Source organism: Electrophorus electricus, chromosome 13, assembly GCF_041902795.1.
Source record: "Electrophorus electricus isolate QZ-2024a chromosome 13, ASM4190279v1, whole genome shotgun sequence".
Taxonomy (NCBI): domain Eukaryota; kingdom Metazoa; phylum Chordata; class Actinopteri; order Gymnotiformes; family Gymnotidae; genus Electrophorus; species Electrophorus electricus.
In genome coordinates, this window is record NC_137509.1 from 13,752,834 (window position 1) to 13,766,318 (window position 13,485).

The window sequence follows — 13,485 nt, forward strand, 5'->3', positions numbered from 1 at the left end:
GCAGGTGAGTCCGATTAGTATTCTGGAGAGGGATGATCTGTTGTGGTTCCCTGACAGCCTGATGTGGGATGACTGTTCTCCTCTGTAATGTAGGATACGGAGTTGTTACCTGTAGTTCTCTGTTGAGTGGAGGACTGCGTGACAGTAATATGCCAATATTAGAAAAATAATTATGTCTAATTCCAGTTATTCAAAATGTGGAAAGCTAATGTTTTTGTTTCATTGCATTTCATGCATAAGATGCCCCTCTACCTCCATAACCGATACTCTTGATTTAATTTGGATTAAAATTCAAATTAAGATAAATTGAATTAAAATTTAATTTAAATTAAATTCTGTTGTAATGGCTGTTTGAATATACGTACTTGTACATGTACATACAAACATGCATATTCATTGTACTTTAAACACTGCAAGTTGTATTTCTGTTCCTACATTTGTAAAATATCTGCTTGCTTTCTCTTGTAGTATGTATAGAATTTTGAACATTATGTGCAGTCACATATCCCATAATGACTCAATATTTTTTATATCATTTGCCTTTTTTAAGTACATTTTTTTTTATCTTTTATCTTTTGAGTTCTGCTTTTGTACCTCTGCTTTTGTCCTGCCTTTTAATCTGTAGATCTCTGAGGAGGATGCCTTGTGCTCGCTCTTGCAAAACTCTCAATATGCTTTGTGCCATCAGTGGGACTTTCTGTGCTTTCAGCTTCACCTCTGCGAAGGTGCCATGGGGTTGCTGTTCAGTTTCACAGTGAAACGTCCATCCAGTTCTGACAATCTGTTTTCATTTATTTTAAGTGTTTTTTCTTTGCTCCTCTTCACACTGAAGATTATAATTTAGAATGACAGGTTATTTTTGTTAATACTTTTACAAAACAAATTCAAACATAAAGAATTTATTGCTTTATATAAAAATTGTATTGCTTTTTTATAGCCTAAATAGTAATGTATTATAATAGAGACACTGAAAAAGGAGAAGAGGAAAAGAAACTGAGAAAATTAGTTACACATTGTGTTATGAAATGGGTATAGGGAAGAGACTGTCTACACAGGACAGAAATGGTTTCCATAGAGACCAGAATCTTTCATTTGATTCTCATACTGCATATTTTATTTCCTCTAGAGTAAAGTATTGCATCATATCTCTTATCCAGTGGCCAATTAGAGAGGAAGACTGCTTTTCTAATTTAGCAACATTAGTGGGCTTTCTATGAGTGAAGCATCTGCTAGTGCACTGGATTGGGTTCTAGATAGGGAGCTGCATCCTATGTTGATATAAAATAAACCAATAATTTGACTACGTTCTACGTGCATGCCAGTAAGATCAGAAAAATCTTCAAAAATTCAGGTCCTGTGAGTGAATATAGACAGGCATGATCAGAATATATCTAGCAGTGATGTAAGTACCTGTTTACAATGGTCACAGGTAGGATCAACATCAGGAAGGATTTTAGCAAGTTGGGATCTTGATGGATATATACTACCTTAAATTGGAGCAGACCATGTCTAGTACTAATTGAAGAGGAATGTATCCAAGAGTGCATACTAGCTCAAAACTCATCCTATAATTACATATTCAGATCATGAGCCCAGGTGGTTTTAATTATAGAAATGCTCATGGCATTAATTTGCGATATTATAGAGTATGAGTTTGAAATCACCGCTGGACCCACAGGATTAATGTCTAAAATAGTGTCTAGAGTAGTCTGGGGGTGGGGATGCGGGGGGGCAGAAACTGAATGACATGGCTGTATATAAATTGCCTTAGTTGACGGTATTTCAAGAAATCAGACTTTAATTGGCTTTATTGGAAATTGTTTTAAACTCGTTTGAATGACATATATAGCTCATCTTCACTGAGTGATTTTAAACTTGTAATGGCCATGTCTTACAACCTTTATTGAAATTTATTGAAATTATTGTTGATATGGACATGCAAGTTGGATCAAAACATTTCCTAAAGTGCAACCAAGTACTAAGCCTGCCTTTAATGACTGGCAGTAAGATGATATGGTTAATGGTAGAGGAGAGCAAAGTAAGCAGAAAAAGATATAGGATATAGGCTTTTGGATTCAATACCAAGTCAAGCTGTGTAAAGCAGATCGCTAATGTTGGCAGACCAATTGTACATTTGAAATCCATATGTTTCTGGCTCCTGGAGCAGGACTTTCCAGATTTGTGGGTTTTTCTGATTCCAAATAAAAGATGACACATTTTTCTATTGTGGAAAGTATGGAGCAAGGTGTGAGTGCGGGTCGTGAGTGTCTTCAATGAACTCCATACGAGCAGGAAAAGGCAAAGCAAACATAAAAGGCACAGTGAACAAGCAGCAGGAATCTCTTGACGCATAGACATGCAGGAGTAGAGAATGCACAGCACTGCAACAAATCAATAGGTAAGTGATTGGCAGCAGGGAAGGTAACAGGGCTGGGTGCACCTCGGGTGCACTATCTGGTCAAAAGTACCTTAGGAAAGACTAAGGAGATACATTAAAAGAGATTTAGAAATGTATGGTTACCGTTAATTTTTATTACATTATTTTTAATCACCACGGTCAACACGATCATCTGAAGAGGCATCAACATTACTGCAAAAGTACAGCCAAACTGCTTATGTGTGCCCTTTGCCATATTAAATTAGCCTTCAGAATTTAAGTAGATGTTTGTGGTTGTTTTACATTCGTGTTTCTCTCTATGATTCTGGCTACTGCCTAATTTCAATTCTTTGAATCTCCTTCAGTTTGTGAATTGTTTGAGATTCTAGCAGTAAGAACCTTTGTGAGCTGGAAAACTTCTGTAATTACATCTGCTTGTCTCACTGAAAGGTCAAACATTTGCATCCAACACTAGTTTAGTCAAAAATAAACATTATTTTTATTCAAGACATGATGGACAGCAATATGTATACTGACAAACAACAAAATAATTTAATCTCTTTGTTTATACTTAAATTCTACAATCATCAGAATATCCTCTTTTCATTAGGTTTCAGCAGGTATATTTCTGGTTAGGCATTTCATTCCAAGCCTGGACAGATTCTTCTAGAACTAGTTATTTGGAACTGGTGGGACATGCTTGTTTCACTGAAAGGTCATATTCATCTCATAGGAGTTCAGTTAGTGAAATATCCAGTAACTGTGTGGGGACAGACCATTTCCCATAGTGCACCCTGCTTTTGTTTCCTTTTCAAACTTATACAAAAAAGTACATGACAGAATGCCTTGAGTTTTGCAAGAATGATGTCAAACAATGCAATATTTTGTAGTTCAACACGGTTACCCCCAAAGATCTGTTGTGTGTTTTTGTTCTGTTTTTAACATTTATGGAGGAAGTGTTAAAGCCACATGGTATAGTGTATAACGTTCCACTTCAGGACTTGTCAAAAGGTTGTGCAATGAACTCTTGTAAATGTTGTGAAGCACTTTACCCATCACTCTAACTTGATTCTTTAGTTTCAGTAGGAATCTCTCAGAATGCTAGCCTACCCCTCAACAAATCAACCTAATTGAAACCCACCCCTCATTTGCATATAGAAGCATGAAATCCTTCAGGAAATCCATTATACAGTAAATTCATAATAAACCATTAACTAAATATTTCAGTGGCATTTTAAATATAGCATATATGAATTTACTGATTTATTTAATAAAGAATATATTTAAGTATAGGTTGATAGATCGAGAATCCAATGCAGATTATTGCATTCTTGATCTTTTCCACTTAATTTGGATGATAATATGAACATGGAGAGAAATTCCATCAAAACATTTGTATCATAGAAACAAGAAGCCCATGCAGCCACAACCAAAACATAATTGATGATTACAGTTGGTTTCTATGACTACTCACAATTGCAAAAGCAAATTCAGGTTTGAATGGTACTGAGTTAAGATTAAGGGACGTATCTTGAACACACTTTCCTTACCTCAGTGTAAAATCACACAGTCGTGAGGTAAAAAAAAAAAAAAAAAAAAATCTGTAATAAAGTGAATAAGAATGTATATGATGCACTGTTCAATTTGTTTCACATGTGTACATAATTTAAAATCCGGAAATCATATACGAAATCTTGTTGGGTCAAGTAGCAGCAAATTTTTAAAATTATTTATTTAATTGTTTTTTGGGTGTGGTACAGTGTTTTTAAAGAACATCTGAAGTCTAATTACAAATTAACGACTAATGGATGTTCTCAGCAAAAATTGTCTGTCATTTAGAGAAACAGAGAGGCACACTACAATAATTTCCTAAAAAATATGTGTAGACAGGATTTTCAGAGTACGATGAGTTGTGCTTCATGGACACTCGGGCATAACAAAAAATTGCAGAAAGTGATAAAATACAGCACCTTTAATAACAAAGCTCAAATGAAATGCAAATTCGATGCAAAAAATCAGCCAAGAGGCAATCATGACAGTTGGGCCACTTATCATAAAATCTGATTGCTATGGGTAGGAATGAACACACATAGCCCTCCTTAGTTTATACAGTGCTGTTATTTCAGCATATCAGCTCCTCTGTTTAGTCAAAGAGGCACACAGAGTATGAGAGTTATTATCCTTGACCTCCTCTAGTTTGAGTAATCTTCACCCTGCCACAGTCTGTGTAAACTCCAGCCTATCTGTTATTCATCATTCATTAGTATTGTCATAGCATTGCCAATTGCAGTACAAACCTCTGTTCAAATGTACCTAACGGAATAAAAAGGGTCATCTTTACCTTTCCGTTCCAATGAGCAAGGTATTAAGATATTAAGATCTTTCATTTGCTTAGCACTCTCATAATCCACATCTGACTCTCTAACAAAAGCTGAAGGCATGAGATCAGATCTACCTCTCCAGAGGTTCACAAGGAAGAAGTTCTAAGCAAATGTCTTGCTGTGAGTCCCACAATTTTGCATTAACTGGAATGCCACCACACACTAGCCACACACAAAATGGAAGTGTAACCCATTCTCTGCCATGGTTTGTTTTAGCTATCCTCTCCAATCAGTGAAGAAAACACCTGTTTTTTCAGTACTGATTTTTGACTTAAATAAAAATATATATGCTAAAGTAAATCACAAATGAACATGTAGATTTCTTCTGCGCTCAAACTTGTTATATAACCGGCTACACAAGTAAAGGAAATTGGGTCACTCGAATAAATGACTTGCAGAGGCTTGCCTTGATATAGACATGCATGTCAATCTTACTATCTTAAGCATAGTCATAAACACATTTTTCTGTCTTATTTGTTATGTATCATGGGCTACCCGTAGCATATTCCTTATTAGGACATGATGTTTGAATGCCATATTACCGTAAAACACGAAATAAGAATGTTATGCAGTCTGCCAATTATGAGTCATATGTCAGAGTTCTGAGTTTGCGTTTCGACAAGGACAGCCTACTTCAGCACGCCTTTATACTGAACAGCTTTCTGTTCGTGTAGGTCTTTGAAACGCTCAGATTTCTCAGGTCGTAGTTCATGAAAACATCCCGTGAGGCAAAACTTTAACTTTTACTATGAGTTCATTTCTAACATAGGAAACATCTAGCGGAACATCAACCAGAAATTCACAATGCTTCGCAGATATTGGGAAATCTTTTTAATAATATATTTCTCTTTCATGTGCGTTGTAGTTGACACCGTATCAGGTAATTTCTACGTTGTTTTGAACTTATTTTTTTAAATGTCTTAAGTTATTTTTATCTGTTTTGTAGTGGGCTTTTAATGGTTTATAGTAAGGGAGGCGTGGTGTTTTGTTCTATTTCCTCATAATCCGTGACGTTCACGATTTGCCTTCCCTATCAGTAAGGGAAAATAAACTGGGAACTCCAAAATATTTGTACACATGGCATAGGACTAACGATGTGGATTTTTAACCTCTTCACTGAGTCACTTAATATGCTATGAGCCACTTCGATATGCTTTTACATTTTCTTCACTTCTTGAGTTCTTCACCGTTTCTTAAAACGCACTTTGTCTTCTTTTTCTATTCTAGCCATAGCTTTAGTGACGGGACATACCTGTGCTCACATGCGCTTAGTTTAGGTTATGTATTTTATAATCACTACAGAGCACTTTTGTTTGCCGTTCTGGACAACAGCGTCTGACACATGCTGTAAATGTAAAAGTTTTTAAAGATTGTGAAAAAATTTATCTGAAGCAAAGAATGTCGAGTTCCCGTATTCCGTGCATCGACCACCGGAGAAAATGACTCATTTTGTTACGGGATCGTAGTCATCAAACCATGCACCTGGAAATGGGTGTAGGCTATTTTCCACAGATATTCCAGAACCATTGTTTTTAGCTTGGTGCTCTTTAGCTACACGTTTTGTTTCAGACCACGGTTAAGATGACGTGCGGTTAGTGATTCCTCATTAATTCGGTTATAAATATGGGATGCAATAATGCAAGTAATTGCAATGTAATGCACTTTGTAGGCACTGTTTTGTCCATTCTGATGACGCAGAGACATTACGTTACACTTCTTAAAGGTGTATTTTAGAAGGAGGATATATAATAAACTGTAGCCTGTTTGGTTCCATGCACCATTCGTCGGAGACAATTCTCAGAAAGACACTGCCGTGGTATCGCAGGAGATTAGATGTTGCAATGTGAAGTTTGGTTTTGTCGTACCGTAACGCTGATGCAAGTGCGAGCATGACGAAATTGCTCCTTCAGTAATGTGGGGTGGGGTGAACGTGCAGTATTTGGAAAACCGCTGCCCATTGCTTGTTAATCGTTAATCCCCGTCCATTGATTTGTTAACCAGTTACCTACCGCCTGCCTCCAAGGCAGAACAGCTTTGAGTTGTCATTTTGCACACAGCCACCTCAAAATGTCCAGCCCAGAAGCGGCACAACTTGTAAACCACTGGAGCTACATTTTAAAAGCCAAATGTCGTTGTTTGTTTGTTTGTTTAACTACCCTTATTTCTAAGATTTAGTCATTTTGGATAAATCTTCACCACTGCATTTTATTATTTAGCCATAGTTTGATAAGTGAACACTTTCCCAGCGTATTTCAATTATTTTATGATTTTATTCTTAAATTGTAATCTTTAGGATTAGGATTAAATTATTATGACCTTAAATTATCACCATCATCATGATGATCATCATCATCATCAACAACAACAACAACAAAAACAATAAAAATGTAACTCTATAGTTTGGTTACCTAGTCCAGCTAGTCCAAGTCAAAGTACATGGTGTGGAATTGCCGTAGTGTTTACAGCCCCAGGAGATCTTTATTGTTTCAGATGGGCCTTGCACACAGGTATTGAAGCCCATACACTTGTATGGTCTTCTGTGTCCTTTTAATGATAAATTAATTCTAAGTTATAAATCCACTGCACATTCTTTCCTTATTGAAAATGAAGTGCATCAACCACAACACCCTAGTGTGTCTTGGGAGACCAACCATTTCTCTGTGACTGCACAGTGGAGTGAGCCAGCTGTCTTAGATGCAGGGTGTAAAGCAACCTACAATGTTGAACTATATTCCATGGTAAGACTTCCACAGTGACCACTTTCAGAGTACACTTGCATTCTCTGTCACTTTACAATGAACAAGAAAGGCATTGCCAATCATTTTTAAATGAAAATAGCAAAGTATCTAAGGATGTTACAGACAATAAGCAAGGCCAGCCTATGTGTGTGATTACTGTAGTGGCTTAATTTTAGATGTAGGGCTACTTGAATATTCAGACATACACATACATGGCAAACCAGGCAGAGCTGAAAGAACACTCGCAGTGAGTCCAACTATACACAAGTGAATGTTATAACACTGTTGATTAACACTGTAGTTGTGACTTGAACACACTTTATTTGTTTATTTATTTGCTGTATACAAACTAGAGCTAATGTTAAAGTATTTTTAAATAATTGGTCACTTTTTTCTCGTGATTTCTCGTTGTGGATTTTAATACTGCTGTCCAAAAAAAGTTTTAAGATGAACTCCTGCCATGTGCAAGGGCTTTTGCGGGTGTTTGCAGATTATACCCATAAGGTTTCTGAAACCTCGATTTATTCTCATTCCTCAAACAGAAATGTCCTCCTGAGAAGGCGTCATACATAAGTGAATGGCCAACACAGGAGCTGAATTATACATGGCACATTTATGAAGTGATTGATGCAAAGTGCGTTGCCCTTCATACAATCTTTCAGGGCTGTGGAAACAAAACATACAGCAATCAAGTTTACAAAGACATCCCTCAACCTCAAGGTAATATGCATATGGAACAAGATGGCCTACACTCAGTGGCCACCTTATATTATGTACACTTGCTCTTTAATGCAAATTTCCTCCTTCCGGTGCTGTCATGGACATGAGATTTAAATGTAGTTGGATCAAACATTAGAAATATCAACATATGTGATCTAACCAGCTTTGATCATGATGTAATTGTGGTTCCAGGATCCCAGAAACTGCTACCTTTCCCTTCTATCTCTATCCATAAGTGGTCTGCAGAATGGATCTCTGAATAAACAAAATATCAATGTTTGAAAACAAATTCACTACAGCAATGGGAGCTCTGTGGGTATGTGATCACCAAAGCAAGATGGGAAGAATGTTAACCTTGTCTGATTAATCAGGATTTCTGCTGTGACATTCAGATGTCAGAGTCTGACGTAAATAACATGAATCCGTAGATCCAGCCTAAGACCTGCGGACTACATGCATACCTTTATGGTCACAGTCCATGCTTTTTTCAAATCAGTGCTTCCGCTGAGATAATACCTTATGCCATAAAGTGCATATCATCTCACACTGGCTTCATAAACTTATCAGTGATATCCCTTTACTGCAGTAGCCTGTTTAGTCCCAGAGGCTCAATCCAACCAAGTACCTTCGGTATGAGGCAGCGTGAGAAGCTTCTTACAGTAAACAAAGCAGCAGGAAATGTGTGATGTACAAAGAATGTTTCTAGCACCATTTTGAACGCATCTAACGAAGTGTCGAGTATATTCTAGTGGCAAAAGAGGGGTAGAGCCAGTGTTTGAATAGGTGTACCTAATAAAGTGTCCACTGAGTGTGTAGTTTCCTAGTAAATGCAACCACCTCTTACTGCTTAGTTAACTAATTTAGATCACCAGTGTAACATAGTACTTCAGTAAGCTACAGTAATGTTAAAAACACTCACTTTAAAAAAGTGGTGGTTTCAAAGATACCCTCTCCCCCCCAAAAAATGTTTGATTTACACTTGTATGCCATGTAACACAGAAAAACTGCAACTTTGCTTTTCAAATTCAGTGAAGAACATCAGTTGTGTTTATTATGCTGAAAAGAAGATGAACTGTACCTGGAATTTAATCAGTAATACTTCTGATCTCCAGTTCTTTTATAGGTGAGAAGTGACTAGAAGAATCTCTCTTCTTCATCATTCTTGTTCCTTATCTATTTTTGGTTTTCTATTGATCATTCAGTCTTGCATGCACAAACCCACAAATCCTTCCACTTACTGCGTCTTTTTAAGTGATAAAAAAGACAGCCTAAAGCCCTGTGTCGTCTACACTGGAAATGGCCCCATGAGGACAGGGTGTCACCTGTATGGTGAAGATTTTCTTTCATATGACTGGTTATACATTCTTTTCAACGGAACGCATGAAGGCCGCCCCATTCGGAACATGTTTTTGAAAAACCCAAGAGAATCTGGTAGGCATTTGTTTCTTTTCTCCTTATCTTTCCCAGAGCCAATTGATGGTAGTTCTTACGCTTTGTATGTTTATTGTTTAGTCATTTTATGTTGTGTGTGTACATACAGTACATTTGGTGAATACTGTGCCTGTATTACCTCATTGAATTGCTCTTTGGAATTGTTACTAATTTTACTGTCTAAAATTATACTGTATACACTATTTAGAAAATAAGCCTTCATAAACTACAGCATCTTAGCTAATATAGTCATCTATCTTTCTCTTAAATGTGATCAATAAAGTTTAATGAAACTATAACTATAATAACCCGTTAAAGTCAATAGTAACAGTTTATTGTAACAATATTCAAGTTCATAGTAACAATATACTTAGGAGTGTGGACCTAAATTTGAAAGCAGATTTTCTATATGGTATTGAATATGTGGGTTGAATATGTTTGTGTTTCCACCCAACTAAAGTGACATCACAGCCACCCAAACTTCACATCACTAGGGACAGAGATCTTCTTGTCTTTCAGTCAAGCCGTCCAGATTTCAAAGAAGAATGTTGGTTGTACATCTTTCACATTAATAAATGCAGTGAGGTGAGATCTTTTTTTTTTATCTGCATGCTCATTTTTCGGTAAATGCAGCACATACGTTTTTACCTTTTGCCTTTCCATTCCAATTCTGCAATGTTCTGCAAAAAAATATATTGAGGCTGTACCTATGACATTGTAGCTAGTGAAAGTACAAAAAGAGCTATGTAGCTTTTTAACACTGAACCTATTTTAATCCTGATGATAAAATTCCAATCCAGAATATATTGCCAAATGACTGTATTGTGACTGGATTACTATGTTTTCTATATGTGGCTTACTATAGGATCTGTATTCAGTTCTTTATTTTAAAATGGCGGTATGTTTGTTATGTCACAGGGTGATCAAGTGCATACAGGAGATAAACATTCCAATTGGTCAGTACGTGTACCATACGATGAAGCCTGCAGATACACAGTTCGAGTGCAGGCGAATTACAGTTATTTATGTGGCAAGGGAGCAAGTGACTGGAGTGAACCTGAGGATTATGGTACTGTGTCTCTCTTCTGGCCTTCTGTATAGCTCTACATTGACAGCTCTACATTGACAGCTCTACTTTGACATAACATTGTGACAATACATTGTTTTTAAAGTCAGAAATTCAAAATGTTTACATATTTGTCTGTTTTTCTTGATTTTCAAAAGTAATTAACTATATTGTTTTTATTAATAAGTTATTCCATTTCCCTTTTTTTATAGGTGCTAATAATGATCCACTCTGGATTTTGAAGGCAACTGTCGTAGTCATCCCTGTAATAATGTCCTGCTGCCTCTTAATGGCCCTAATTTTATTTAGAAGGTAAAATTCAGTTAATAATAATAATAAATAAATAGATTATCTTTCTAATTAACATATATATTCACCGCATCAGTTAGGGTTAAATGACCTGTTGCCAGCTGAAACATAATCACCCATGCAGTAATTATCCAATGAGAGGCTCTTTGCTCTCTATTTGCTTAGTTAAATCCAGTGTGGTGACCTTTTTTTGGGAACCCAACTTTTCTCGATGCGCTTGAGCGAGTATTAATGCTTAACATAAAGATCTTTCTCCACAGATACAAAGATAAAATTCTCCCCAAAGTGCCTGAACCATCACTATTATTCAGTGATGTGTTTAATGATAAGAATGAAGGAAAGATAACTAAGGTAATCAGTGATCACATCTAAATTTTATGACAAATAAATATACCAGTAATGCAATAAATTCGGTCTTAAAGTAGATTTATTCATGTATTTTATTTATAATGATTTGATGTAAAAAAAAAGTAAATAAAAATATATATTTTTTAATAAAAATATAATAATTTTATTATATATATATATATATATATATATATATATATATATATATATAATAAAAAATCACAATTCCAATTTCACTGATTACATCCCTGTTTATGGCTTGTAAATTGCCTTTTGCACCATCACATCATATCATATCAAGCATGTGGCTCTGGGCCTAGGGTACTGTACTGCTAATACAACATATGGGTTTGTTCTGCACTGTAGGACCTGCATGTGGACAGAATCTATGTGCCTTCAGAAGAGGTGGTGGAGACAACACTCCATCTGGAGCCGAAACACCTCAAAGCATAAAAGCACCTTTTTATGCAAAGCAGATTTTAAAAAAATGTAAATATAACAGCTCCATTAATATGAAAATATTGTTCAAATATAATTTGTACAGCAACTGTTTTATTTCAAGACTTTCATTGTACTGTGGTTGGGAAAATGCATTACTCATAGTCATAGGAAATTATGTACCACACTTGGCATCTCCAGGTTAGAATCAGGAACAGTCTATGTTTCTTTACTGGAATACTGCTCTGCTTTTGATCTCTCATCTTGCCTCTTTTTGTCTGCATGTTCCTCAAGATCACAGGGTTTGGCCTGATGTATGAAAGGTTGTCTAGTTTTTTAACATGAGAGAATGGTGTTTCATTGCACGTACACATAAACATATAGATGTAAAAGAATAAACACACAATCCTGTTGTTTACATCTACACATCTACAGCTACCTGCTTCTCACCCTCAGTGGTAAGTTCTGAGAAGTCCATAAGAACTTTTTTTTTCTTCCTGTTTTCCAAACAGGTGTAGTGTCAGTATTACTCAGTCCTATCTCTCTCACCTAGTCTTACACCTGGAGAACAGATTTATTATGGACTGTTTATAGAAAGGCCTTGAACTATGAAGGCCTTTATTGTTGCAATACAATGGCTTGGGTTTGCCTTACTGTTTTCCAATAAAAGATTCAAAAGCAAAGGCTAAATGCACTCCGAGTGGTCACTTAGTGCTTTGTGCTATGCATAAGTGCACCCTCATTTCCCTTTACCAAACAGACATTCAACATTTGAAGAGCTACTGCTGCATTACCAGTGGTGATAATGCATTAGCAATATCTTTACATCCCAATAAGCCATTAACCATGTCACATTCTGTCACAGTCTGTGCACACAAAATCCAGGGAAAGTGAATCTGTTATTATTATTATTATTATTATTATTATTGACAGTGTCATCAGCAGTACTGATAAAATAATTTTCGGGTGAGGTCAGATTTAGCATCTATTGTAGTATAAAAAGTATGTTTTGCACTGTGTGTTTATGGAAGGAAATAGTACATCGGCTTTTAAAACAAATGTAATAAAAATCTGAGATATAACTGCATTTTTTTTTTTTACTGCAAGCAGATTGCTTGAAAAGAGTACACAATTTCTATCAGCCATGATGGCTCGGAACCAGTGACTTAAGTTAAATGCAGATGGAGCGCCATCTGGTGGTTGTTCTCTGAGCCAAAAAGCCGCCAATGTGGTCCTGATGCTGTAGGATGCAGATAGAAGATACGGAGTGTTGTGTGTATCTAAAGCGGGCTAGCTCACGACCAACCGGCTTAGTCTCTGTGGCGCAATGGAATAGCGCGCTGGACTTCTAATCCAGAGGCTCCGGGTTCGAGTCCCGGCAGAGATGAGTCACCTTAGGTATATTCTTTAAAAAGGCCTTATTTTGGTCATCGTTACATCATAGTAAGGATACTAGCCACTGTTAGACTAGGTGGAGCATGTAAATTGAAGGGTCATTGTCATAAAAAACGTGATTTAACAGAACGTGAAGGGATTGTCTAAATAAGTCACTTCCACAAGGGGAAATGTTTATCTAACATGCTCCTTCATATAGGTCTACAAAACGGACTAAATAATTTTCAAATAAAACGATGTCATTGTAAGCATTTGTGTTTGTAAATAAATAAACTTGCGTAA

At 36.3% G+C, this 13,485-nt stretch overlaps 1 protein-coding gene and 1 non-coding gene across 9 annotated transcripts; both read left to right on the plus strand.

The window, feature by feature from the left end:
• Positions 1-5,398: 5,398 nt before the first annotated feature.
• LOC113591205 (cytokine receptor common subunit gamma-like) lies at positions 5,399-12,491 on the plus strand. Of its 8 annotated transcripts, XM_081695169.1 has the most exons (11): positions 5,405-5,638; positions 7,369-7,496; positions 8,039-8,216; positions 9,246-9,339; positions 9,469-9,647; positions 10,108-10,232; positions 10,566-10,716; positions 10,926-11,025; positions 11,283-11,373; positions 11,737-11,859; positions 12,103-12,491. In XM_081695169.1, the coding sequence occupies exons 1-10, from the start codon at positions 5,563-5,565 to the stop codon at positions 11,821-11,823; spliced, it is 1,209 nt and encodes a 402-aa protein (XP_081551295.1). In that variant the 5' UTR covers positions 5,405-5,562; the 3' UTR covers positions 11,824-11,859; positions 12,103-12,491. The 8 variants fall into 8 exon arrangements, 2 of the variants coding, with proteins under 2 accessions (XP_081551295.1, XP_035392439.1); XR_014115982.1 differs by having other exon boundaries at positions 5,399-5,638; positions 8,409-9,339; positions 11,737-12,491; XR_014115983.1 differs by having other exon boundaries at positions 5,401-5,638; positions 8,039-8,532; positions 11,737-12,491.
• Positions 12,492-13,121: 630 nt separating this feature from the next.
• On the plus strand, positions 13,122-13,195 carry trnar-ucu (transfer RNA arginine (anticodon UCU)). The gene has a single exon. It is a non-coding gene; the product is annotated as a tRNA-Arg (tRNA).
• The last annotated feature ends 290 nt before the right edge of the window (positions 13,196-13,485 follow it).